This window comes from Theropithecus gelada, chromosome 14 (assembly GCF_003255815.1).
Source record: "Theropithecus gelada isolate Dixy chromosome 14, Tgel_1.0, whole genome shotgun sequence".
In the NCBI taxonomy this organism is placed as follows: Eukaryota; Metazoa; Chordata; class Mammalia; order Primates; family Cercopithecidae; genus Theropithecus; species Theropithecus gelada.
The window spans coordinates 32,382,889-32,408,845 of NC_037682.1; the positions used below are offsets into that span (position 1 = coordinate 32,382,889).

The 25,957-nt window shown below is 36.6% G+C and overlaps 1 protein-coding gene across 1 annotated transcript in view; it reads right to left on the reverse strand.

Annotated features, from left to right (window-relative positions):
- QSER1 (glutamine and serine rich 1) overlaps nt 1–25,507 on the reverse strand; it is a 48,485-nt gene extending 22,978 nt beyond the window's left edge. The window contains exons 1-6 of the mRNA XM_025357581.1: nt 24,952–25,507; nt 24,102–24,263; nt 16,507–20,193; nt 3,928–4,250; nt 2,390–2,506; nt 1,668–1,801 (exon numbers count right to left, since the gene is read on the reverse strand). Of these exons, the coding sequence (XP_025213366.1) occupies nt 1,668–1,801; nt 2,390–2,506; nt 3,928–4,250; nt 16,507–20,193; nt 24,102–24,263; nt 24,952–25,075 (4,547 nt within the window). The 5' untranslated portion in view covers nt 25,076–25,507. The remainder of the gene's footprint in view (nt 1–1,667; nt 1,802–2,389; nt 2,507–3,927; nt 4,251–16,506; nt 20,194–24,101; nt 24,264–24,951) is intronic.
- Between the last annotated feature and the right edge of the window lie 450 nt (nt 25,508–25,957).

Sequence of the window (25,957 nt, forward strand, 5' to 3'; positions counted from 1 at the left end):
AATAAAATAGAAAAATACAAAAGAATCACAGGAGATTATCTAATTACCCTCACCAATACCTCCAAAATATACAGTCCAAGTCCTATACCTCTCAATGGTGATTCCCATAAAATTTTCTTAAAATACATTCTTTTCATCAGTAGCATTCAATATTCAGTTACTAAGGGACTTTTAGTTCAGTCCTTATTTCTACTTCCTCATTCCCCTCCTTGATTTATGGACTTATTTCCCAGAGACTATGAGGCTGTACAACAGATGATCAGTGGGCTTAGGAAGGTAATGAATGATATAACCATAATTGCCACATCTAGCTCTGACCCTAAGAAACTCTCACAGTCTCTGGTGGTGTCAGGTTTTGATGTAGAAACCCAAATGTGGCCAGGAGCGGTGGCTCATGCCTGTAATCCTAGCACTTTGGGAGGCCGAGGCGGGTGGATCACCTGAGGTCGGGAGTTCGAGACCAGCCTGGCCAACACAGTGAAACCCCATCTCTACTAAAAATACAAAAATCGGCTGGGAGTGGTGGCATGCGCCTGTAGTCTCAACTACTTGGGAGGCTGAGGCAGGAGAATCGCTTGAACCTGGGAGGTGGGGGTTGCAGTGAGCCAAGATCACGCCACGGCACTCAAGCCTGGGCAACAAGAGCAAAACTCCATTGAAGGGGAGGGGAGGGGAGGGGCCCAAATGCATCTGTCCTAGAGTCCCTCAAGATTTGCTCTATGCCATCTGGGTACGGTGGTTCACGTCTGTAATTCCAGCACTTTGGGAGGCTGAGGCGGGCAAAGTGCTTGAGCCCAAGAGTTCAAGACCAACCTGAGCAACATGGTAAAATCCCATTCCTACAAAAATTAGCTGGGCACAGTGGTGCGCACCTGTAGTCCCAGCTACTTGGGAGGTTGAGGCAGGAGGATCACCTGAGCCTGGGAGGTTGAGGCTGCAGTGCTGTGATCACACCACTACACTGCAGCCTTAGTGACAGGGTGAGACCCTGTCTCAAATAAAAAAGATTTGCTCTCTGCCAGGTCTGAAGATTTGAGTGGATAAAATTCCATCATAAAAATAAGGTAAGCTGCTTCCAGTAGGTGGGAATGTTAATGAAACTGGACCTACTTGGCACTAGATTAAGAATATCTAGGGTCATATCTGCTTTCTCATATAGACCACAGGGTCAAGTCAGTTATCTTCCAGATTCATGCTCCAGACAACCCAGAGTCACATTAATACACAATCATAATTCTACTGTGTACACTTGTCCAGTAATGTAGAGTTCTCATAGTTTTTTTCTCAAAAATTATTTTAAATTTAATTTATTTGTTATTTACATTTTATAGATGAAAAAGGGAGCATCAGGGAAGTTGTCTTCTTTAGGTCACATAAAGATGGACTCAAACTTTTTGCCTCTACAATTTTTTTTCACAATACTAGGGTGACACCAAAAGGACTCAGGGAAAAGAAAAGGGCACCCACCCACCACAGAAAGCCATGAGCTTTGCAGTGCCCATCTCATGCCTTCAAAAGAATCACTTATTTCATCAGGCTCTGAAATTTTTTGACTTGTGTATAATAAAAAAAAAAATCTCTTTAATTGATATGCTCCTTTGTACATTGGTATCATTAATAATACACCAATATATATGCACAAATATATCACCTAAGAAAACACATACCTGATAGCTTGTGAAGGTTTATTTCTTGGCTTTTTAGAACACACTCTGACATATTCCTTCTTGTTTGCATTTTCAATGAACTTCACATATATTCTTTTGTATTTACTCTTTGCATCTCCAAAATATCCAAGATACTGAGGAAAGAAATACTTTGAGTTACATAATTGTTCAATCTACATATAAATGCTACTTTGTTGGTTTGATTGACTATCACATAGCCAACCTTCAAGTTTTTAAAATGCAGCTCTGGCCGGGCTAATTTTACCCTCTAAAAAACTGATCCCAGGCTCATTATTGATTTCATATGTACAAGCCCATATGTACAAGCAATCTCATTAGGCATATTCTTACTTCCAGTTACATAAGTATGACAGAATAACTTCCATCAGTCTTCTGGTATATCAGGATATTTGACTAGTAGAATAATTAATATAAAGGAGCCTCTGAGTTCATCTGAACTCTTCATACGCTAACATTAATCCCTTTCCTTTATTAAAAAAAAAAGTTAAATAGTACAAGGTCATTTAATTTTAAATAGCTGATATTTAACAAATGACTTTATTTTTATATTAGACTATCAAAGAGCATCAATATTCTAGTTCAAATTATATGCTATTTTATATCAAAAATATTCAATATAAAATACTTCTAAATTTAAATCATTCTGTTTTTTTCAGGACCATTGTCAAAATAAGGCTAATATAAACATGCATTTTACTTACACTATTTGTAGCAGCAAATTCTCTTTGACCATCTCGAATTTCAGGAACAAATTTCTGTAATAAAGCTTTTTGTACTTTCCAAATAGCTGGAGGTTCTTTTCCTGTTTTTAAAGCCTCCTGTAATAACCAGAATTAATGATACTTTATAAAACACAGCAACATATTTTAGATCTTAGAATGTTAGAGATGAAAAGAATCTGAAAGGCCTACCCTAGCTCAACCTTTTATCTTACCTCTCTATCTGATATTCTGCAATAATTCTTATAAGCTGATTAGGTTATTCAGTCTCTGCTTAAATTATTCCAGAAATAGGGAGTTCATTAACACACAAAGTAGCCCATTACCCATTTGTGCAGCTTAAACTACTGGAAAGTTTTCTTCTAATGACACTGTCCTATGTTACATATGCAATTTTATAACCATGTATATATACATATCTTAAAAGACCCTAAACAAACACGTTAAAATATTAAAAGTAGTTAATTGTGAATAATGAGAATATAGAATGTTATATTCTTCACTGCACTTTTTTTCTTTTTTCTTTTTTTTTTTTTTTGAGACGGAGTCTCTCTCTGTCGCCCAGGCTAGAGTCTCGCTGTGTTGCCCAGTGGCGTGATCTCAGCTCACTGCAAGCTCCACCTCCCAGGTTCACGCCATTCTCCTGCCTCAGCCTCCCGAGTAGCTGGGACTACAGGCGCCCGCACCACACTTGGCTAATTTTTTGTATTTTTAGTAGAGACAGGGTTTCACTGTATTAGTCAGGATGGTCTCGATCTCCTGACCTCATGATCTGCCCGCCCTGGCCTCCCAAAGTGTTAGGATTACAGGAGTGAGCCACCGTGCCCAGCCTTCACTGCACTTTTTAATGTCATTCCAATGTTTTTTAAAAAGGCAAAAGTGGCTGGATGCAGTGGCTCACACCTGTAATCCCAGCACTTTGGGAGGCCAAGATGGGAGGACTGTTTGAGGCCAAAAGTTTGAGACCAGCCTGGTCAACATAGCAAGATCCCATCTCTATTTAAAAAAATACATAAAAAGGCAAAAGCAAAGCAAGCAAACAGAAACCCCAAAATATGTTATTTTAAACACAGCTACAACTTTCTTACATAAAATTATTACATTCTTTTCATGGTTATACAACTTGAAATTATGAAATTAAATTTAATTCTAGTTTTATGTGATAGTCCTCTGTTATTTTTGTTTAAACTTTTAAATTATATAAATAACGATTTTCTCCAAACTACTAATAATGAGTTGGGAACCTTGAAAAAAGTCAACATTTTTAAACTACTGTAATTACTAATACTGAAATGCAACTGACTACATTTGTACAGATATACATACAACTAAGTTAAAGTTAAAATTATCTTCAATGATATCTGACATCTACTCTTAATATTTTGATTTTATCAAACACTTATAACAGGATAAAACTTTCTATAATTCAAAGTAGATGCATGCTATTAAAGTCATAATAAAGACTATCACAGGCACACCGGCTAAACTATGACCTTTACACTGGTAAACACTGACATCACCTTAAAAGTCTCTATGTCTTCTATCTTTACCACAAATTCGTCACGCTCTCTGTATTGGCCTTCTCCTCCGCTTTCTGTGTTCTCCTCATCTGTACAACCTTCTATGGCAACAGTGTCCTGTCCTTTTGCAAACTGGTCTGAAGGAAGACCATCAAGTTCAATGGGCTTTGAGGATTCTGAAGAGCTTATATTTTCCAGAATATTTACTGCATATGAAGTAGAGTGGAGAGGTTCTTGCTTAACTGCACCCACAGTGGTGGAGGAAGTAGTAGCCGTACCAGTAGTATTGGCAGTTGGGCTAGTAGTTGCCACCTGTAAGGCTTCTGAAACGAAACCAAGCAAATGGAAATCAGTATTACAAATATTTAAACACTTACTTGTTTTGTGTAAAACTTAAACAGCTTAAAAAGAAAGACTTGATTATTTTGTAATAAAATTGGTTGAAACAAAACCACAGGAAGAAATTAGACAATAGATGTTAATTTCCAAGAATCAAAGATGTGAGAATTAAGTCTGAATGACAAGTAGACTGCAAACCTGCAACTATCTACCTACCCTCCCGCTGCCAATTCCATGTAAGTAGAGCAAAACTATTTTTAAAAGAGGCTGGGTGTAGTGACTCACATCTGTAGTCCCAGCCCTATTAAAAAAAACAAAAAAATTAGCCGAGCATAGTGTTGTGTGCCTGTAGTCTCAGCTAATCAGGAGGATGAGATGCAAAAATTGCTTGGGCCCAGGAGTTTGAGGGTTACAGTGAGCTATGATGGTGCCACTGCACTCCAGTGTGGGTGACAGAACAAGACCCTACCTAAAAAAATAATAAAAATAAAGACATGAAAGTGATAAAAGATAAGGAAGGGTCGGCCAGCCAAAACTGTGACTCTTCATAGAAGATGAAAAACCAAATACATGTGGGGAAAAAAACCCAAAACATTCTGAAACAGCACTAGAGGCTATCAAAATTAAAATGATTATAAAGTAGTACTATGAAAAACTGTATGCCAACAAATTAAATAAATTAGATGAAATGAACAAATTCCTAGAAAGACACAAACTACTAACAAAGATTGGGGCCGGGCGCGGTGGCTCATGCCTGTAATCCCACCATTTTAGAGGCCAAAGCGGGCGGATCACGAGGTCAGGAGTTGGAGACCAGCCTGACCAACATGGTGAAACCCTGTCTCTAATAAAAATACAAAAATTAGCCAGCCATGGTGGTGTGTGCCTGTAATCCCAGCAACTCAGGAGGGTGAGGCAGGAGAATTGCTTGAACCCGGGAGGCGGAGGTTGCAGTGAGCCAAGATTGTGCCACTGCACTCCAGCCTGGGCAACAGAGACTCTGTCTCAAGAAAAAAAAAAAAAAAAAAAAAGACTCGGGAAGAAATAGAAAATCTGAACACCCCAATACAAAGTAAAGAAAATAAAAGTAATTTCAAAACATCCCACAAAGAAAAGCGCAGGCCCATATGGCTTCACTGGATGATTCTATCAATAATTAAAGAAGATATCAATCTTTTATAAACTCTAAACAATAGGAGGAAACACTTCCCAACTCATTCTGTGAAGCTAGTATTATGCCAATACCAAAACCTGACAAAAACAGCATGAGAAAACTATAGACTAATATCCCTTAGTATATAAATACAAAAACCCACAATGAAATACTAGCAAATCCACCAACATACAAAAAGAATCATACAATGTGACCACATGGGATTTATCTTAGGAATGCAAAGTTAGTTTAACACCTGAAAATCAATGTAATACACTATGTTAATAGAAAACAGCATAGGAGCACAGGATCATCTCAATAGGTGAAGAAAAAGCATCTGACAAAATGTAATGCCCTTTTATGATAAAAACATTCAACTACCTGGGAACTTCCTCAACTTTACAGAGGACATTTAGAAAAAAATCAGTAACTAACATCATACTTAGTGGTTAAAACTGTAAACTTTCTCCCTAAGAAAGATATCTGAAGAAGCAAAGCTATATTTGCAGATTACATGATCCTGTATATAGAAAATCCCAAGGCCTGGGGGCAGTGGCTCACTCCTGTAATCCCAGCACTTTGGGAGGCCGTGGTGGGCGGATCACCTGAGGTCAGGAGTTCGAGACCAGCCTGGCCAACACGGTGAAATCCTGTCTCTACTAAGAATACAAAACAATTAGCCAGGCATGGTGGCACACACCTGCAATCCCAGCAACTTGAGAGGCTGAGGCAGGAGAACTGCTTGAACCTGGGAGGCAGAGGTTGCAGTGAGCCAAGATCTCACCACTACACTCCATCCTGGGCAACAAGAGCGAGAACTCCATCTCAAAAAAGAAAAAAAAAAAAAAATCCCAAGGAATATACTGAAAAACTATCAGAACTAAAAAATGAGTTCAGCAAGATTGTAGGGTATAATACCAATATATAAAAATCAAATGTATTTCTATACATTTGCAGTAAACAACCCAAAAATAAAATTAAGAACACAATTCCATTTATAACAGCATCAAAAGTAACATTTAGGAATAAATTTAACAAAAGAACTGCAAAACTTACATTGTAAAAACTATAAAAACACTGTTCAAAGAAATTATAGAAGATCTATATAACTGGAAAAACATCCCATGTTCATGGATGAGAACAACACTGTTAAGACGGCAGTGTTCCCCAAACTGATCTATGGAATCAACCCACTTCCTATAAAAATCTGAGCTTCATTTTTTACAAAAATTGACAAATTGTTCCTAAATTCATATGGAAATGAAAGGGACCCAGAATAGCCAAAACGATCTTGAAAAAGCAAAGTTAGAAGACTGACATTTCTCAGTTTCAAAACTTACTATAAAGCTATAGAAATACAGACTGTGAAACTGACACGGACATACATAGGTACAGATCAATGGAATAGAATGAAAGTTCAGAAATAAACTCCTATACTTATGAGCAAATGATTTTCAAAAAAGGTGCCAGAACCATTCAATAGAGAAAGAATAGTTAACCATCCTACTATGATGGTTATAATTAAAAATACAGACATTAACAAATGTTACCAAGAAAGTGGAATGAATGGAGTCCTTATACATCACTGATGAAATGTAAAATGGTACAACCACATTGGAAAATAGTTTGGCTATTCCTCTATTAAGCATGCAGATATATGATTGAGAAATTCCACTTCTGGATGTGTACCCTAGAGATAATAAACATCCATACAAACCTTTGTACATTAATGTTTACAGATTTATTCATAAGAGCCAAAAACTCTATCAATGGATAATTGGATATACAAAATGTGATATATCCATATTAGGGAATAAAAAGGAATTAGATACTGAAACATGCTACAACATAGATAAACCCTGAAAACATTATGCTAAATGAAAGAAGCCAGTTACAGAAGGTCACATATTATAGGATTCCCTCTACACGAAACATCCCAAATAGGCAAATCTACAGAGAGAGAAAGATTTGTGGTTGCCTATAGCTGGGTGTGGGTATGGGAATGGACTCCTTAATGGATACAGGGTTTCTTTTTGAAAGATGGAAATGCTGCACAAGTCTATGAACCACTGAATTGTATACTTTAAATGGGTGGATGTTATTGTGTATGAATTATAATTCAATAAAACTTAAAAAATACTTCAAATACCAGAACTGACAGAGGAACTCTGGGCTGAGGAACAAATATAAAGAACATGTAGCATTCCAGTGTTAAGTCTGAATAATACTGATGAACTAAAATAATCACATATACAACAATAAGTAAATAAAAATGGGAAGGCCAGGCCAGGCACAGTGGCTCATGCCTGTAATCCCAGCACTTTGGGAGGCTGAGGCAGGCAGATCACTTGAGGTCAGGCATTCAAGACCAGCCTGGCCAGCATGGTAAAACACCATGTCTACTAAAATACAAAAATTAGCCAGGCATAATGGCAGGTGCCTGTAATCTCAGCTACTCGGGAGGCTGAGGCAGGAGAATCGCTTGAACCTGGGAGGCGGAGGTTGCAGTGAGCTGAGCACAACTGCACTCCAGTCTGGGTGACAGGGCAAGACTCCCTCTCAAAAAAAGAAAAAAAAAGGGAAGGCCAGTGATCCCTTTAACTGTACTGAGCTATAGGCAGAAGGGGTGTTTGACCACAGGGTAAAATGCAAAAGCTGTACTCTGAAGAAAGTGAATTCTACTTGCCTAGAATGGTGGAGGAGCTGAGAGAAAACCAAAGCAGGGCCTGAGGCAAAGCCAGACTTCCAATACAGAAAAAATGGAAATGCAGACTGGCAGGGGAAATCCATGAACTAAAGTGCTTGACAAACAGAGTAAAGACCTCCTTATTGCTACCAGCCAACCTACCTGTTCCTGTCCCAAATTAAAGCTATCCTCATACATTTACACATTTCCCACTCAAGGGAAAAGGCCTGTTGAGGAAATACAGATGAATATTCTAATCATGTTAGGAGCCCATATTATTTTATCCTAACATATTTCTATAATGCTATAGTTACACTGTCATACTTTTCTGTCACAAAAATATGTGTGTAAATGGAAACTGATTTGTAACTGAAGGCTCAAAATATTACACATTTCTAACATTATACAATTGTATAGTTGATCCATATTAATATCTTTTCACATTTTAGACAAGTATTAAATGTAAAAATCATGCTTCTGTTGGACATGGCACTTAAAATTATTCATACATGGATCCATGGATAGTACTTATTGAGATAGATTTTACAACCAATTTTATTTGTCCTTCACTTTTATTGATATAAGAACTGAGAAACCATGTTCATATAAATAATGGACAAATTAAGGAATAAAAGTGACTTTGTTATAGCAAGGTCACTGACTTCTGCAAATACTTTCTAAGTTATATGGCAAAACAAATCACATAGCTATCTGTGAACAAAAACAGAGATGCTGCAGCAGACTCTGAGAAAAGGAAATACTAAAGGTATTTTAGTATTTAGTTTGCTTTAATCAGATGCAAAATAATCCCAAGGAGAAGCTATGAGGTATAAGAATGAATGAAGGGTAAACTGGGAAATGTATAAGTAAATGTAAACAAATGACTAAAAGACTATTAATGATGATAGAATTAAATATATGTAACAATAACATTTATGTCAGGAGGGGATTACATAGAGTTCCACTGTTCAAAAATCTGTATTATTCAGAAAAAGGAAGATACTGACAGATTTGGAGAAGCTAAAAGTGCATGTTGTAATTTCTATTGTAACCAGGAGAAGAACAGAAATATTTCACCAAAATAATCAGGGGGTGGGCAGCTAGATAAAGGTATGAATAAAGCAAGACTGACCACATAATGATTATTGAAATGGATGATGCCCCCAGAATTGGGTTTCATTATGCCAATCTCTGTGCTTTTGTATATGTTTGAAAATTTCTATGAAAAAAGCAAAAAAAAAAATTTTTAAAAAAGAATGTATAACTTCTAGTAGAGGGAAAGTTCATCAATACTTTATTTATATGCCCTTTATAGGAAGTTTTAAAACAAACCAAACAATAGTCTTTTCTTTTTTTAAGAGATAGCATCTATCTCTGTCACCCAGGCTGGAGTGCAGTGGTGTGATTCCAGCTCACTGCAGCCTCAAACTCCTGGGCTAATACGATACTCCTGCCTCAGGCTCCCCATTAGCTAGGAAGACAGGCACATGCCAACATGCCCAGCTGTTTTTTTGTTTTTTGTAGAGATAGCATCTCACTATGTTTCCCAAGCTAAAAAATACAGTCTTTAGAGATGCATACATACATGGTAAAATTATATTAAGAAAAGTAAGGAAGTGATTACCATCCAAGTCAGTTAGTGATTTGCTCTAGAGGTTAACAGTGGGTTTAATACTCAATTAATTTTGATACTTTCTTGCTTTCCAATGAATGACATTTAACACTATAAATCTGCTTCTTCACACCAAACTCTAGCCACATCCTACTAGTTTCAGTATATAATGCTCCACTGTCCATTCCAATTAGTTTGTCATTCCAGTTTTGGTTTCCTTTTTAAGCCAAGAGTTATTTAGAAGGGTGAGTTTTTCTTTGTTCCTTTCTTTTTTCTTTCTAGAAATGGCTGCACTGTACCCAGGGAATATAGCTTGAATAATGTCTGCATTTTCAAATCTGTGGAAGTTTTGTTTTGTATTTTTCTTTATGCATGTTTAATTTTCATATATGGGTTGTATTTCACAAGAAAAAATATCCCAAAAGAAAACATAGATATGGAAACTATACTAAAAAATGCTAATAACAAAATTAGTATGACAAAATTAAAAACAGAAATCATTAAGTGGGAAAAAGAAAGATTATGATAAAAGGAAATTTAACTGTAGTAAAATTTTATGCACTGAATTACATGGGTTCAAAATATCAAGTAAACAGTATTAGAAAAATAATATAACATAATGGGAAACTTTAACACACCTTTCTCAGGAATCAACAGATCAAGCAATCTAAAAACAAATAAGGGTAGAGAGGAGTTTTAAAACTTTTTATTACTATGAAATTTTAGACTACACAAAAGTAGAGAATACAAACCCTACTACAACCCAGCTGTAACAAGCACAAACATTTTGGTTCATATGTAAACATTTTCTTAAATAACCTAATATCATTTATTAAATAAAAAAGATATAAAGGATTTGAACACTATTAATAAAATCTATTAATACTTAGTATTTATAAAAATTGGACTATCTATAAAAATGGACCATTGACCAAGCTACTAACAACATTTCCATAAATTTCAAAATGTGAACATATTCCCTGAACACAATACAAAAGAGTCAAATTAATAATTAAAACAAAAACTACTAGAAAACAGACAAAGAACCCCTGACCATTCTTCATAACTCCTGGGCTAAAAATGAAATCAAAACTGAAATAATAAACCAGTTTGAAAAGAAAGTGAGACCATTATAAACTGAAACCGTTAGATATGGTCAAAGTATGGTGCAAAGAAGAAAACTTACAGCTTAAATGCCATTAGACAGAAAATACAAAAATAAACTAAGGATTAAACTCAAGAAGCTAGAAAGAGATTATCAAATTATACCCAAGGAATACAGGGCAAAAGAATTAAGATAAAAACAGACCTTTAGAAAAAGAGTAAAAAATAACAGGAGCAAAAAAATAAAAATAATTTGGCTCTTTAAAAAAAACCATTTATTAGGCAAAACCTTTCACTGACAAGGAAAAAATGCAAATAATTATTTAGAGGAAGAAAGAGGGTATAATAACTACAGAGGCAGAAGAGACTAAAACTTAGGGATTACTATGGATAACTTTTCAACCACAGTTTACAATCTAAATGAATGATTTTTCCTAGAAAATGTAACTTTCTTAAATTGACCTAGACAGACCAAGCAACCTCAAGAAAAACTGGAAAGATGGTTAATTAGATCTATTCTTAGAAAGTTTTATCAAATCCCTATTATGTATGATAAACTTTCATAGCTTAGATGAACAGAAAAATATTCCCAGTTTAATTTGTAAGAGCAACATAATCCTGAATACAAAAGTGAGTCAGATTAAGACAGAAAATACGATAAGCTAATCTCACTTATGAATCTAAGTGTAAAACTCTCAAATAAAATACTAGCAAGTTAAATCTTTCAACAGATTAAAATCATCTGTCATGACCAAGCAGGGATCATGATAGTCCCTAAGCAAAACTATACAACTCCAAAGCAATGAAACTTCACAAAAAAACCCTCTTTCTGGCATGAGGAATGGGTAAAGAAGCCTTGTGCAAGGCTAACAGTAAGGGGAAAATCTTTCTTTTTTCTCTTTTTCACTCCCAACTCTGTCCAGAGAGGGGCCCAAGTCAAAGAGCTGAAATGCAGTAATAAGGAACCAGAAATCTAAAACCCTAACAGAAATCTTGTCTTTTTGGCAAAAGGAAGCTAGAAACAAGGCCCCTAAGGCATTAAGAGAATAGGAAGAATCCCTGTTCCTTCATTTCTCTCACTGCATTGCCCCAAGGGCAGTCCCAGTTGCAGAGAATTATGTCTAAGCATGGGCAGATAAATCTCAAAAAAACAAAAAAACAATCCCAGCCTTCTAGGCAAATGACTAGGAAAGGGGACTCTGGGATCTGGGCAGTGTGGGGAAAATCCCAGGGAAAAGGGAGCTGGAGAATGGGATCCTCTCATTCTACGTATGGACCCACACAAATCAGAGTTTCATACCTAGGATGCACAAGTGTAAGACAGACCAAAACTAGCAAAAGAAAGCCTTTGAGATCTGAACTACAACACAGTCTACCACACACCCAAGTTCCAGGCTAACTGCTGAAACAGACCCATAGCAGCAAAGCAAAAGTCTTGAAAACAGAACTGATACTGGAAACACCATTCACACAAAGTAAGACAGAACTTATGGTCTGACCACCTGCTAAAACAGAACAAAATAAATCAATATGCTCCAGAGGATGTTAATAGAACCTAGAGTTTTATAATACAGCACTCAAAATGTCCAAGATACAATCCAAAATTACGCAATATACAAAGACCCAGAATATCCCATAATGCCAAATAAATTTCAGAGACAAAGAACTAAAACAGACTTTAAAACAAAATTAAAACCCAAATTTTGAGTTTATTTTATTTTATTTATTTTATTTTTGAGACAGAGTCTTGCTCTGTCACCCAGGCTGGAGTGCAGTGGCGCAATCTCGCCCTCACTGCAAGCTCTGCCTCCCGGGTTCACGCCATTCTCCTGCCTCAGCCTCCCGAGTAGCTGGGACCACAGGTGCCTGCCACCATGCCCAGCTAATTTTTTGTATTTTTAGTAGAGACGGGGTTTCACTGTGTTAGTTAGGATGGTCTCGATCTCCTGACCTCGTGATCCGCCCACCGTGGCCTCCCAAAATGCTGGGATTACAGGCGTGAGCCACCGTGCCTGGCCCCAAATTTTAAGTTTTAAAAGATCTTCAAGAAGCCCAGAAAACTGACAGTGGTATTACACATTTTTTTTTTAAGCTTTCAACACATTTCAGCCAAGTCCATTTTATCCAGAGATGCAAACAAAACTGAAGGGAAACACCAATTTTGGTTTCATTACATTGTTGAGATCTGGGTGCCTGTCACTTGTGTCCTTAACAGTTTGTTGTGCATACCCATGGCTCCCCTAAGAAGTCGGGGCTGAGTGCTGTTCGTCAGCTTTGCCTTCATTTTGAAAAAATGTACCAGTCACTTTGAATGAAATCAAGTTGTAACTAGACTGTATAACTCTAACATTCTGCTTCCACTGACTTGATAATAGTAAATTACTTGATACAGATTCAGAAACATTTTAGTAATGCAAAAACTAGTTTTATACTGAACTTTAATTCAATCTGAAAGGAGTAAGGAATGGTGAAAACAGCACCCATCCCTCGTTTCAGGATTCAAAACTAGGGGTGGGTTTTTATATTCCACTGGTCTTTTTAATGCAAATACAGAATTCAGAGTGTTAGACAACTGTGCACCATCTTGCCTAAAAGAGCCCAGGATTTAGTTTATGTTGTTGATACAAGATACAGTTCCATTAGTTTTTTCTTTTTTTCTTAATCCAACTCCTATAATGAAAGTAAATATGTAAATGTCTTACTTTATAGATAATTATTTTATCACAAACTTAACTAGAAAACTTTATTATTTTAGAGCAAGGAATATGCCCTTTAGGCATCTGAATAATTTAAAGTCAAAAATAATTTAAAAGTCAAAAAACAGGAGGAAACAGCTGCAACTAAAGACATCTTCATATGCTTAGAATGGCTACAGCAGTCCACAAAAAAACTAACAGCAAGCCTATGTTACAGAAAATATTACAAGTATTTGGAAACTGGCATCAGTGGAAGATATACTCACTTTTAAGTTATTTACCATGGAACTGTGAAATGTGGAGTACCACAGGCTCATCGTATCTCTGTGACTTCATTTTTAACTGTTTGGGACTGTACAACCTATGTGCAAAACGCAGAATTCCACTCACAAAATTAAAACCCAAACCTGGCTACTTTAACTCACAGTCACCTCAATGTTCTACTTTTCTTTTACATAGCCTCACTCATTATTCGAGTACCTGCTACATTTCAGGTCTTTCAAATACAAAGATGAATACAGTATAATAACTACAATTAATGACTCAGATTGTGCATTACGTTCTTTATGTCCCTGAGTCCTTTCAAAAACCCGAGAGGTTACTATATACTGACTATATCTATATATACTGACTGTATCACCATGTCCCATTTTACAGATGAGGAACATGCCCTAAAGTCACAGAGCTATGATTCTAGAAGTTGAACCCAAGGTGATTTAACTCTAAAGCCTAAATTCTCAACCATAACCCTGCACTAGCTTGAAGGAATTCACTTTCTAATGAAATATGCAAATATAAATGAACACATTAAAACACAAAAGTAAATGCTTTCATTGACATTTAAGGGCTGTGGGAATTGAAAGGATAGGAGCACTAATTCTGTCTGGAAAAATGTCTACAACATGACTTTGAAAATAGTCTTTAAAGATCAGCAAGTATCTTCTAGACTAAAAACTGGCGAAGAGAGTAGTCTACACAGAGAAAAATGTGTTCAAAGGTTCACAACTGTGGAAGGGGGACAGACATCCAAGAAACAATGAAAAATTCAATTGTCACAGAAGAGGGACGGTGGAAAGAAGAGTAAAACACGGAAAAATGAATTTTTACATATAATCTTTATTTTTCCCATGAAGCATAGAGGTGTTTTGAAACAGAAGTAACAATCAGCTTTCCTTTTTCATAAAGATGAATCTGTTGATAATGTGGAAGATGGACTGGCATACAGACTGGTGAGAAAAAATTCTAGGCCAGGCACAGTGGTTCATGCCTATAATCCCAGCACTTTGGAAGGCCAAGGCGGGAGGACTGCTTGAGGCCAGGAGTTCAAGACCAGCCTGGGCAACATAGCAAGATCCCATCTTTACAAGAGATTTTTTAAAAAATTAGCCAGGCATGGTGGCATGTGCCTGTAGTCCCAGTTGCTCAGGAGGCTGAGGAAGGAAGATTGCCTGGGCCCAGGAGTTTGAGGCTTCAGTGAGCCAATATCACACCACTGTACTCCAGCCTGGGTGACAGAGCAAGACTCTGTCTCTTAAAATAATAAAAAAAGAAAAAATGTTTGTAATGAGTAGTCAGTTACAGTAGTCCACGTGACAAATGATAGCTTTTTTCAGATGAGGCAACAGGGATGGTGATAAGAGAACTTCGAAGACATGATAGTAAGGATTGGGTTGATAGTGATGATTTTAACTAAAAATGAGATAACATATGTCTGGAAGAAACTAGTTTTAGACTCATGTTTTAGAATCGAGATTACAAAAGGTTTATTCTGGGAATGTAAGAGGGAATATAATAGTGATTGCAAAGCACTCTGAATTGGGGGAGACGTTATAAAACCGTACTAGGATTAGACACATCCATGGCAGTAATGTCTTTGAATCTAAGACTGACTTTCTATCATGTTAATTTCCCTGTGTAATGAAATGAGAATTCTTTAGAAATGTATTATCAGATATTTATGCTAACAGATTATTTGGATACCAGTTGTCACGTAACACTTTAGAAGTTAAAGGTAGTCAAGTCCAGAGAGAAGCTGGGAAGTATGTTACAAAACAAAGTTTAAGTCTTCAAGCACCACCCTATTTATCCTAAAGAGCTGAGAAAGAATGTGGGCTCTAGAACCAGACAAACCTGGGTTCAGATTCCAGCTCTGTCACTTACTAGGGGTATGGGCCCACATAATTCATTTATTCTCAGTTATATCATCTGTATATTGGAGATAACAATGTGTATCTCACAACATTGCTACTAGTTCCTGGCACAGAGGTGGCAGTTGTATTATTGTTACAAATAAATTTTTCCTTGGCATGTTTCTTACAATAGAAAATTCCATACTTACTGCCAATTGTTTATATAAAGTCAATGCTTCTTAAAATATTTCCTCTAAAGCTCCCTTAGCCACAGAGTCAAGTGAAACACATACCCAAAGATTTGGGTATATAATCTGGAGCCAGCACAAAATTTTTAAATTTTATCTTAATTATTATACGCATGCTGCATATAACCATATTTAATGGTTCAGATTTTAACTCTGTAACATCCCTGTTGTCTCATCTGAAAAAAGCTATCATTTGTCACTTGGACTACTGCAACATATTTAAACATAACCATATTTAATACTAAAATGTTAATCTTCAGATAAAATTGGCAAACTAAGAAAATGTATCAGGTTTATACTACAGCAATACCCACGATACAGTGCCTCAATTACCTCACAATGTCTCAGATTAGAGAAATCTGGATGGCACACTGTACAGATTATGCTGCCTTTGGCAAAAAGCCAAGAAAAATCAGAACTACTTAACCTAAAACCCAGACCTTTCCTATAGGCAAGAAAATTTTTTTTAAAAAGTCCTTAAGATACCTACCTATACATTTTGTCCTGAAAATATACTTGCAGACCTGCTTTAAGTGAAAAAAGCTTAAAATGTGAGCTATAGCCCGAAAAAGAAGAAAGTAATAATTATGAATCTAAATTTTAAAACTTTACCTGTTTTCTTCTTTTTATCAGAAGTAGCATCCAAAGTAGTTAAGGGAGTAGAGATGCTTTTATAAGCATCTTGACTACATCCAGGATCATCTTCATCAGAAGAAAATGAAGATAAATGTTCCAAGTTTTTAAGTTCATTATCAACTTTATCTGATGGACTGTTACCGCCAGTTTCAGACACTGAAGGTGTGGGTGTTGTAGATGAAGGCTTGGGAAGTGGTGGGGGACAAAATGTACGAACCATCTGGGTCCCTGGCCGTCTAGTCCTGTTAGGCATTCGTACAGCAAGAGTGGAAAACTGCTGCTTGGGCCCAGATTTCAGGAAATCTAAGAAAGACGCAATAAATCCTGTTTTGACTTCTGGTTGTTTCTCCTCCACCTCTTTGATCTTCTGTCTCATTTTTTCTTGATGCTGATAACCATCATGGCAGCTTTCTGAGGAAGGAGGAGTATATGGTAAGTATATATCTGTTCCCCTTGGATTCTGGCGTTTGCCTTGGGCAGGTCTTTTCAGCTGTTTCTGATTACTATTGTCTTCCTCTTTAACTTGCCCTTTTCCTTTAGTTCTTTTCTTTTGAAGGTTAAAATGCATTAAATCTTGGTTTTCTTCTTCAATCTTGACACTGACTGCATCCCCAGATTGGGCCATGGCCAACAGTGCAAGTGCACTCCTAGCTGGGTTCATTGACACACCACTGTCCTCACCCACTAAGGTAAATTCACTCTCTGATGTAGCACTCTCTCCACTTATACTTCTACTACTAGAAACAAACTCTTGGTTTCTGTTATTATTTAATGTACTATCAACAGGAATTTCACTGTCTTCTTCAGATTCAAGATTGGTAGCAGACTGTTTCTTGAATGGGCCAGAACTTTGCTCCTGGACTTCATGACTTGGTCCAACCACTGCTGAAGTTACTTTAGTTGGTATATTTTGACCAGGTGTTTCAATGTGCTGTTGATCAAGAGTCATTTTTGTCTGAAGGGCAGGTACTGGTGAAAGGTTCACAGTAACCTGATTTCCATTTAAGGAAGTATCATTTATATTCTGTGGCTTTCCTACTGTAGCTGTCATAGAGTTAAAATCTGAAGTCACATGCCTGACATCTAACGACTGCTGAAAATGAGATTTAGAATCACCATCTTCAACAGCCTGCATGGTTTCATTTGAAGTTGACTTGGAAAATTCAGAAGGTGTAACTCCACAAGCTGCTGCTGTAGCTGCTAAGATATCATCTACATTTGATAAAATATTTCTTTCATCACTAAGAAGCACTGCCTCTGGGAAACACATCGATCCAAGAGAAACAAACTGATTCTTTGAGTCATGTTGATTTGTTTCACTAAAATGGCCCTTTGTTGTTAGATGTTGTTGTAACGGTTTTGAAGACTCAGAGAGGTCCATTTTCATAACTTCAGAATTTTGAGGATGGAGTTGCTGCTGAGAATGATCGCCATTGCTTTGAATAACATGACCTTCCATCTGAAGGAAAGGATGTACTATTTGTTGAGGGCTTTGAACACGCTGTGCTTGTAAAGATGCCTTTACTTGACCTAAACCTGCCTGCAGTATTGACTGTTGAAGAATCTGTAAATCACAGGCAGAATCTAAAAGGACCTGTGTATTAGGAAGAGATGCCTGATGGCCATGCCCTAAAGCATGATTTGGAATTTGAATCTGAGATGAAGCATTAATTATTTGATTGTGCTGTTCCTGGACCTTGGATTCATGCACCTTAAGTACAAGAGGATGCTGCTGCTTTAAGTCTTTAGTATTCAACCTTATTTGTGGAGTCTGTATTAAATTAGTTGCATTCTTAAGATCAAGGGTAGCTGCATTACTGACTTGGCCAATTTGTTGGTTAAGCTGTGTCACTGAACTAACAACGCTTTCTTCTTTCTTTGACGCTTGTAGAGCAACCCCAATAACTTGATCTTCAAGACGGGAATTACTTCTGATTACACTCTGAGAATATCTGTCATCTGCCTTTGACACCTTATAAGTTGATTCTTGAGCATTAATTTCCCCATCAGATAGCCTTTGGGTTGACGACTCAAGAGATGCTTGTGGCTGCAATACCTGTAACTCTTGCATTGGGAAACCATCTTCTTGCTTTGAAGATGTATACACATCTGAGTCAAGCTTTCTTTCAGCATAAGACTTTGGGTCAGGGGAAGTTATGTTATTTTGTAATGTCTGACAATGAGTAGAGGATGCAAAAGATGATGACTGGACACCAGGCAAAAACTTCTGGGACTGGGGAGATGACTCTTGAGTCTGAACATTTTGAGAAGAATGCATAGAAATATAATTCTGGGTCGGGCTAGAGTCTGGCAAATTCTGAGCCCGAGAGGCAGAAGAATAAGAAAGAGAAGGGGCTGTTAATGTTAGGGACTCCCCTGAAGCATAGCTTTCTGAAGGACTAACAACTGACAAAACTTGTGATTGAGATGAATAGCTAACCTGTGTCTGGCTAACTGGTGATAAACCCTGAGAGTGACCAGATGAGTAACTTTGAGACTGACTGACTGAAGACAGATCTCTTGTTTGAGCAGGGTAATTCTCATTTGTAACTGAAGACAATACCTCTTGCTGATTAGATGAATAACTAAGCGTCTGATTTTCAGGAGTTATAGTCTGAGATGACCCAGAAAAAGTCAATGTTTTATACAAGGGTGGCAATTTTTCAACCTTGCTGGACCTATAAACCTGTGAATGAACAATAGATGGCACATTATGTGGCTGTACTAAACCATAATTTTGGGACTGACTGACTGATAAAAGGCTTGGTAGCTGCGCAGTAGAATAAATTTGTGCTTGGCCCGATATTACAGAACTCTGGTTATGTAAAGGTTTGGAATAGCTTAGTGTTTGCACAGGAGGAATTATACTTTGAGGTTTAGGGGTCTTGGTTGATGTTAGTGGTTGTTCTGTAGAACAGCTTTTTACTTTTGTAGTAGAAGGAGGATACCCTGATGATGGAATTGCAGATGAGTAAGACTGAGCAAGTTCCACTGAGACCTGGGAGGTCTTCTGTTGTAATCCTCCATTGCTCACCTGAGTGGAATCTCCAATTGGGCTACAGGATAAAGACTGCCTGGTTGTTTCCTGAAAATTAACTACACTTGAATTTGATAGATAACTATGTAAGGAGTGCTGTGAACCAGTCAGTTGTGCCTGAATTGACTGGGTACCTGAAGGCCGCTGATGGTGTTTGATAACACTACATTCTCGAAGAAGAGCTCTTTCAATGGAAGCAGTAGAACTAGTAAAGAGAGTTGAACTGTAGGCTTGAGGAGTCTGCTGGGCTCCCCCAAGTGCTGAAGGCAACAAACTAAATTGAGGTTGTAAAAGATGGGGTGCAGACTCTTGAGCTGAGCGGTATGTTGAAGACTGAGGTGGTATGCTGTTACTTAATACAGAACTGCCCAGGCGCTCAAATGCCAAAGCAGTTGGAACAGTTCCCTGGGAAGTCTTGATTTGTAGCAAAGGGTCATGATGACTTAAAATTCCATTTGATGTAGTGTTAAAAGTTGAATCCTGAAGCACCAAAGGTGAAGTGGTAGCAAAGTTTCTATTGCTGAAGGTGGTGGGATGTTGATAAGCAGAGAGAGATGGTGGAAGTGTTCCAGTGCTTGGCAAAGGTCCAGTAGCAAACAGCTCAGTTGCTGCTGAAGAATGCATGCCTATAAAGAAAAGGCACAAAGATTTTTATGTAATTATGATAACAATTACTTTAATATATGTTTTCATAGTAGTGACTTACATAACCCATTAAAATGTCTTAAGACTGAAAAACTTGACCAGTAAGTTCTACATGTAAATTTTGAAATTACATTTCAAAATAGCTAGCTTCCCACTCCCATCCTCTTTTTTTTTTTTCTTAAGAGACAAGGTCTTCACGGTGAAACCCCATCTCTCCTAAAATATACAAAAACTAGCCAGGTGAGGTGGCGGGCGCCTGTAGTCCCAGCTACTCGGGAGGCTGAGGCAAGAGAATGGCGTAAACCCGGGAGGCGGAGCTTGCAGTGAGCTGAGATCTGGCCACTGCACTCCAGCCTGGGCGACAGAGCGAGACTCCGTCTCAAAAAAAAAAAGAAAAAAAAGAGACAAGGTCTTACTCTGTTGCCCAGGCTAGAGCGCAGTGTTGTGATCATAGCTCACTGCAGCCGCAGTGTCCCAAGTAGCTGAGACTACAGGTCATGCCCCCAAACCTGGCTAATTTTTAAATTTTGTAGAGATATGGGGTCTTGCAATGTTGCTCAGGCTATCTTGAACTCCTGGGCACAAGTGATCCTCCTATCTTGGTCTCCCAAAGTGATGGGATTATAGGTGCAAGCCACCACGCCTGGGTTAGCTAGCTTTCATAGAGCAAAAATGAAGTTACAATGATATCAGCAATTCATATCTGTAATTGTTATATAAGAGAATTTATATGCAGTTTGATAAAGTCATAGGAAAATGAAGAAATCAGTAAAAATGTACTTATCTCTAGTGATTAATTTATCCCAAAGTCCCAATGCAAAATACCACTGGACAAACTAAAATGTACATAACATTAAAATGGAAAAAAAAACACTAACTTGCCTACATCTAACATGATAAATAAATATAAAAAACCAGTCAGTGAACTGCAGTTTCTTTTACCACAATATATTCACTTTAAAAATCTCTTGCATTTCAAGCTTTGACTTCCTATGAACAACTTCCCAATCACAACAGATGCATGTTTATCATGAAAAGTTGATCAGAAATTAATAAAGTACTATCAGAAAGAGACTGTTAACATTTCAGGACAGCATTTTAGCCACATATAGCAAAAGTAAAAATGGGTACACCCTTGTGATCTGAAAGTTCTATAGAAATTTATTCTATAGAAATAAGTGCATACAAAAAATATTTGTACCAGATGTTCATTATAGTTACTGTTTACAGTAAGTAGAAACAACAAAAAGTCCATAAACAAGGGATCAAATAATTATAGCATATCATAATAATAATACTATTGCCATAAACATTGATGAAGGTGGATGTATATGTTTTGACATAGAAGGATATCCAATAAAAATAAATAACAAACTGTTAATTCCTTTTTGAAAAGTTAGGAACTATCACTTTCCACTTTATATACCTTTTTACTATTTAAATGTTTTATGTGAACTTCCATTAAATTTTTTTTTTTCATTTTTGGAAAAATGGGGAAAACAATTCTCTGGCTCTTTGAAAAATATTTTCCTACTTTCCATTAAATATCCAAAAAGAATTACTACTACAAAGATAGAAAATATCTAGTGGCACTTGAAAGAATAAATAACACTTAGAAATGTTTAAAATAATACACTGAAACTGACAGGAACTAGAGTAGTCTTTTGAGATAATATAGTTCAACTCCTTTGTTCTAGCAATTAGGAAACGGGGGTTGACTGGTGATGTAACTTGCTGAGGGTCAAGTGATATTCATGAAACTCCAACCAACTGACTCTACTGCTCTTTACCAGAGAACTCCTATCGTTCTTTTGTGTGTGCTGGGGTGGGGGGGGGCGTTAAAACATAATAAGTAAACAGCAATAAAGAACTGACATTTAAGTAAATGTAAAGTTACAAATAATGGATTCAGTTTTAATGGTTATTATGAGGTAAGTGTTTTATGTCACATATATCAAATCATATTTAAAGAACCAACTGTAATTACATGGTGACTGACACTATCACAGTTATGCCTAGAATGAGGAAGAGGCTAGTTAGAAAGGACAGAGAATATTTGGGGCTTAAAGTGGTGGTAAGGAGCTTCTATTTCTTGAAATCCTTCTATCCAGTAGAGTGATAAAAGATCTTTCTTACTTGACTTACTTGCATGATTTATTAGATGGAGTCACAGAGGCTAGCAAATTCACCACAGTATGCCCACAGAAGCTATTTTGAAATGCATCTAATGCTCATATTATAATCTCAAACATGTCAAAAGAAGATGTTCCTTATCCTAACACACTAATACCTTCTTCCAACTAATGGTATATTTATATGTTGTGTATGTTTTTGTCTCAATTTCATTTTTATTTCCCATTTAGAGTACATTAGTTTAGGTCCAGTTTAATGTGCTCAAAAATCCATTAAATTTCTTTTAAATGTCCATATGATAGTAATATCAGTCGTGCTCTGAAAAAATAAAAATAAAAAAACTTCTACCTACTAACCTGAGAGTCCAAGCCCTTCTGAATGCAATTCAATTATCGGATCAGATACAAATGAATTGTTCAATGCAATTTAACAAATAATTGTAAAAATGAATTGTTAAAAATTGAATCCTAGGCCGGGCGCTTTTGGGAGGCCGAGGCAGGCAGATCACGTGAGGTCAGGAGTTTGAGACCAGCCTGGCCAATGTGGTGAAACCCCATCTCTACTAAAAACATAAAAATTAGCTGAGCATGGTGGTGCATGCCTGTAATCCCAGCTACTCGGGCGGCTGAGGCACAAGAATCACTTGAACCCAGGACGCAGAGGTTGCAGTGAGCCAAGATTGTGCCACTGCACCCCAGCCTGGACGACAGAGTGAGACTGTGTCTCAAAAAACAAAACAAAACAAAATTGAAACCTAAAAAGCCAAAAAAACTTTAAAAACAAACTACACAAGAGTAAAAACACTTTACAGAAATATTAACAGATTTTCTTTTGTTTTAAAATTTCTTCAACTCTCAAGTTTCAGCACTAATATACAGATAGGAAAATCTAACTAATATACTAATAGGAAAATACATGAAATATAAAATTATTTCAGGCAGTAAAAATAAAGCTGTGTTTTAAAATATTTTATTTCACCAAATCATTAATTATCTCCTTAGAAGCAGGAAAAAAATGTCACTAAGGTATACTGAGAAACTTCTATTAGTGGAATTTACATGAGAATGTTAAAATACTATTTCCTATAGCTATCCCTTAAAAACATATTCTCAAATACACTATGACATTTCTTCTTTAAGACAACGAAACTCAAAAAAATCTCCAAAAAAAAATTCCTGTCATACCACAAAAAACAGAAATATATAGATATAACTTTTGATGAGAAACGGCTGAAAAGTAAAATAAGAAAAATGAAATAGAAAAGCACATTATAGACCTTGTAATTATTGCTGGAAAATGGGCACATCATAATATCAACTTGTAATGGCTCTTATTAATGATTTAATCTATCCAATTAAGGATAACTTTATATAACACTAACAATGAAATGAGTCCCAAGAATTTTTTTACTATACCACCTATCCATTTTGAAGTCACTAAAATAAATTTTAATATTTGCTTGTTTCAAGTAGACAAGTAATTACTAGATATAAACCTTATATCAGACCTTCTTTAATCATTATCTACCCCTCAACGTCAACTTATTAGTTTTTGTCGAATGCTAAAACTAAATTTCTGCCAGTAATAAATTCTTGAATTTTATTCACCTGAAAATTTTGAAAAATTCCAGGTCTTAAGAGTTCAGTGGAAAATCAATATTGTAACAAAACTCCCAGCTACAATGACAAGGCCATCAAATGTATATTTTTCATCAACATTTTTATAGGACTTAAAAATTCTAAAAACAGAGAATCACCTGTCTGCCAGGATGGAGCCCTGAACTGTGGTAAGAGAGTAGTTCCTGAAGCAGCAGCCTGAGCAGTTCGGGATTCAGCAGTAGATAGAAAATTCATCACTGAAGACTCTTTAGTGTTACTGCTGGCACTGTTCACACTAGTATCAAATATTCCAGAAAGACCTACATTTGAAGATAAAATATATCCCAAAGTAAAAAAAAAAATATGTACTTGTATAAAATTATATTCCTGACTCTATTTTAAAATTTCTGAAAATTGAGGCCAAAACATTCTACAACCCCAAATAGTTTTATTTTGATAGTAAACATATCAATTTGACCAAGCATATTTATAATTTAAAATCTCCAAAGATACATGAAAAAAGATCTTTTAATTTATTAATTATATAAATATTCCCTGTTGGTAAAAACCAAAGCTTTGGCCGGGTGCGGCAGCTCACACCTGTAATCCCAGCACTTCTGGAGGCCGAGGTGGAAGGATCACAAGGTCAGGAGTTTGAGACCAGCCTGGCCAATATGGTGAAACTCCATCTCTACTAAAAGGTACAAAAATTAGCCGGGCATGGTGGCAGGTGCCTGTAGTCCCAGCTACTCGGGAGGCTGAAGCAGGAGAATCACTTGAACCCCGGAGGTGGAGGTTGCAGTGAGCCAAGATCACGCCATTGCACTCCAGCCCAGCCAACAGAGCAGTGTCAAAAACAAAAATAAAAAACAAGCTTATATTCTCATTTCATTTCCCATGGCATGAGTATGTCCTACACATTCAGAACCCAACACATGAAAATTGGTTTTCCTTCTTATTCACTAAATGTACCCAGACTCATAGTATATTTCACAAGAGAATTGTTACCAGTAGGTTGAGGTGTGGGAGCATATCCAGGAAGCTGATGAGAGGCTGCAAAACTCTGTCTCTGAAGGAGATCTGTTTCAGAGTGTGAGGGATGTCCTTCTTCATAGCTTAAACTAGAGGACATTAAAAATCAGTGAACAAAATATACAGTCCAAACCATTTGATAAAAAAAACTTCTAGAAGAGCAACTATAAAAGTAGTAGAAACCTTTGACCAACTTCCTAACCTATAGATTAGTGGATCAAACACAGTCTGACGATACTATCACAATGGAGAAAATATATTTAAGATGCATTAGGAGAAAAATAATACACAGTATTTTCTTTAATTCAACTCTACCTCAAACAAGAGTCTTTTTACTGGGAGAGGTAATGTGGTACAGCAGAAAAAGCAATATCCTGGACAACAGAGAGCTGAATTCATTGTACAGGCTCTACTTCTGGCTTACAGTGTAATTTAAATAAGTGACTCAATTATTGTTGGACTAATTTCATCTGTATAAAAAAAGGACCAGATGAAATAACCTCCATAACCCAATTATAGTATTCTATGGAATAACAGATAATTCAAAAAAAGAATTAATACTATTTCCCAATAACTCACTGAGAAAACTTCAAGCTCAAACATTATCAGAGTAGTCCAAAACAAGATTTTTTACCCCCTCCCCTTGGAAAGGAAAGATTATGTTTTTATTTTGAGTATTTTAAACCCATAGAAAAAATCGAAACTTCAATGAACACCCATATACCTGTCCCTTAAGATTCAACAACTATTAAGATTTTGTAACATCATTTATTTTTCTGTATACACACACACACACACACACACACACACACACACACACACTTTTTTTTGCTAAACAACTTGAAAATAACTTGGGAGATATCATCAGGTACATCTCATAGGAACAAGGACATTCTTATATAACCAGATATCACTATTAAACACATTTAGCATTAATTCAATAATCATATAATATATAGGTCATATTCCAGTTTCCCCCATT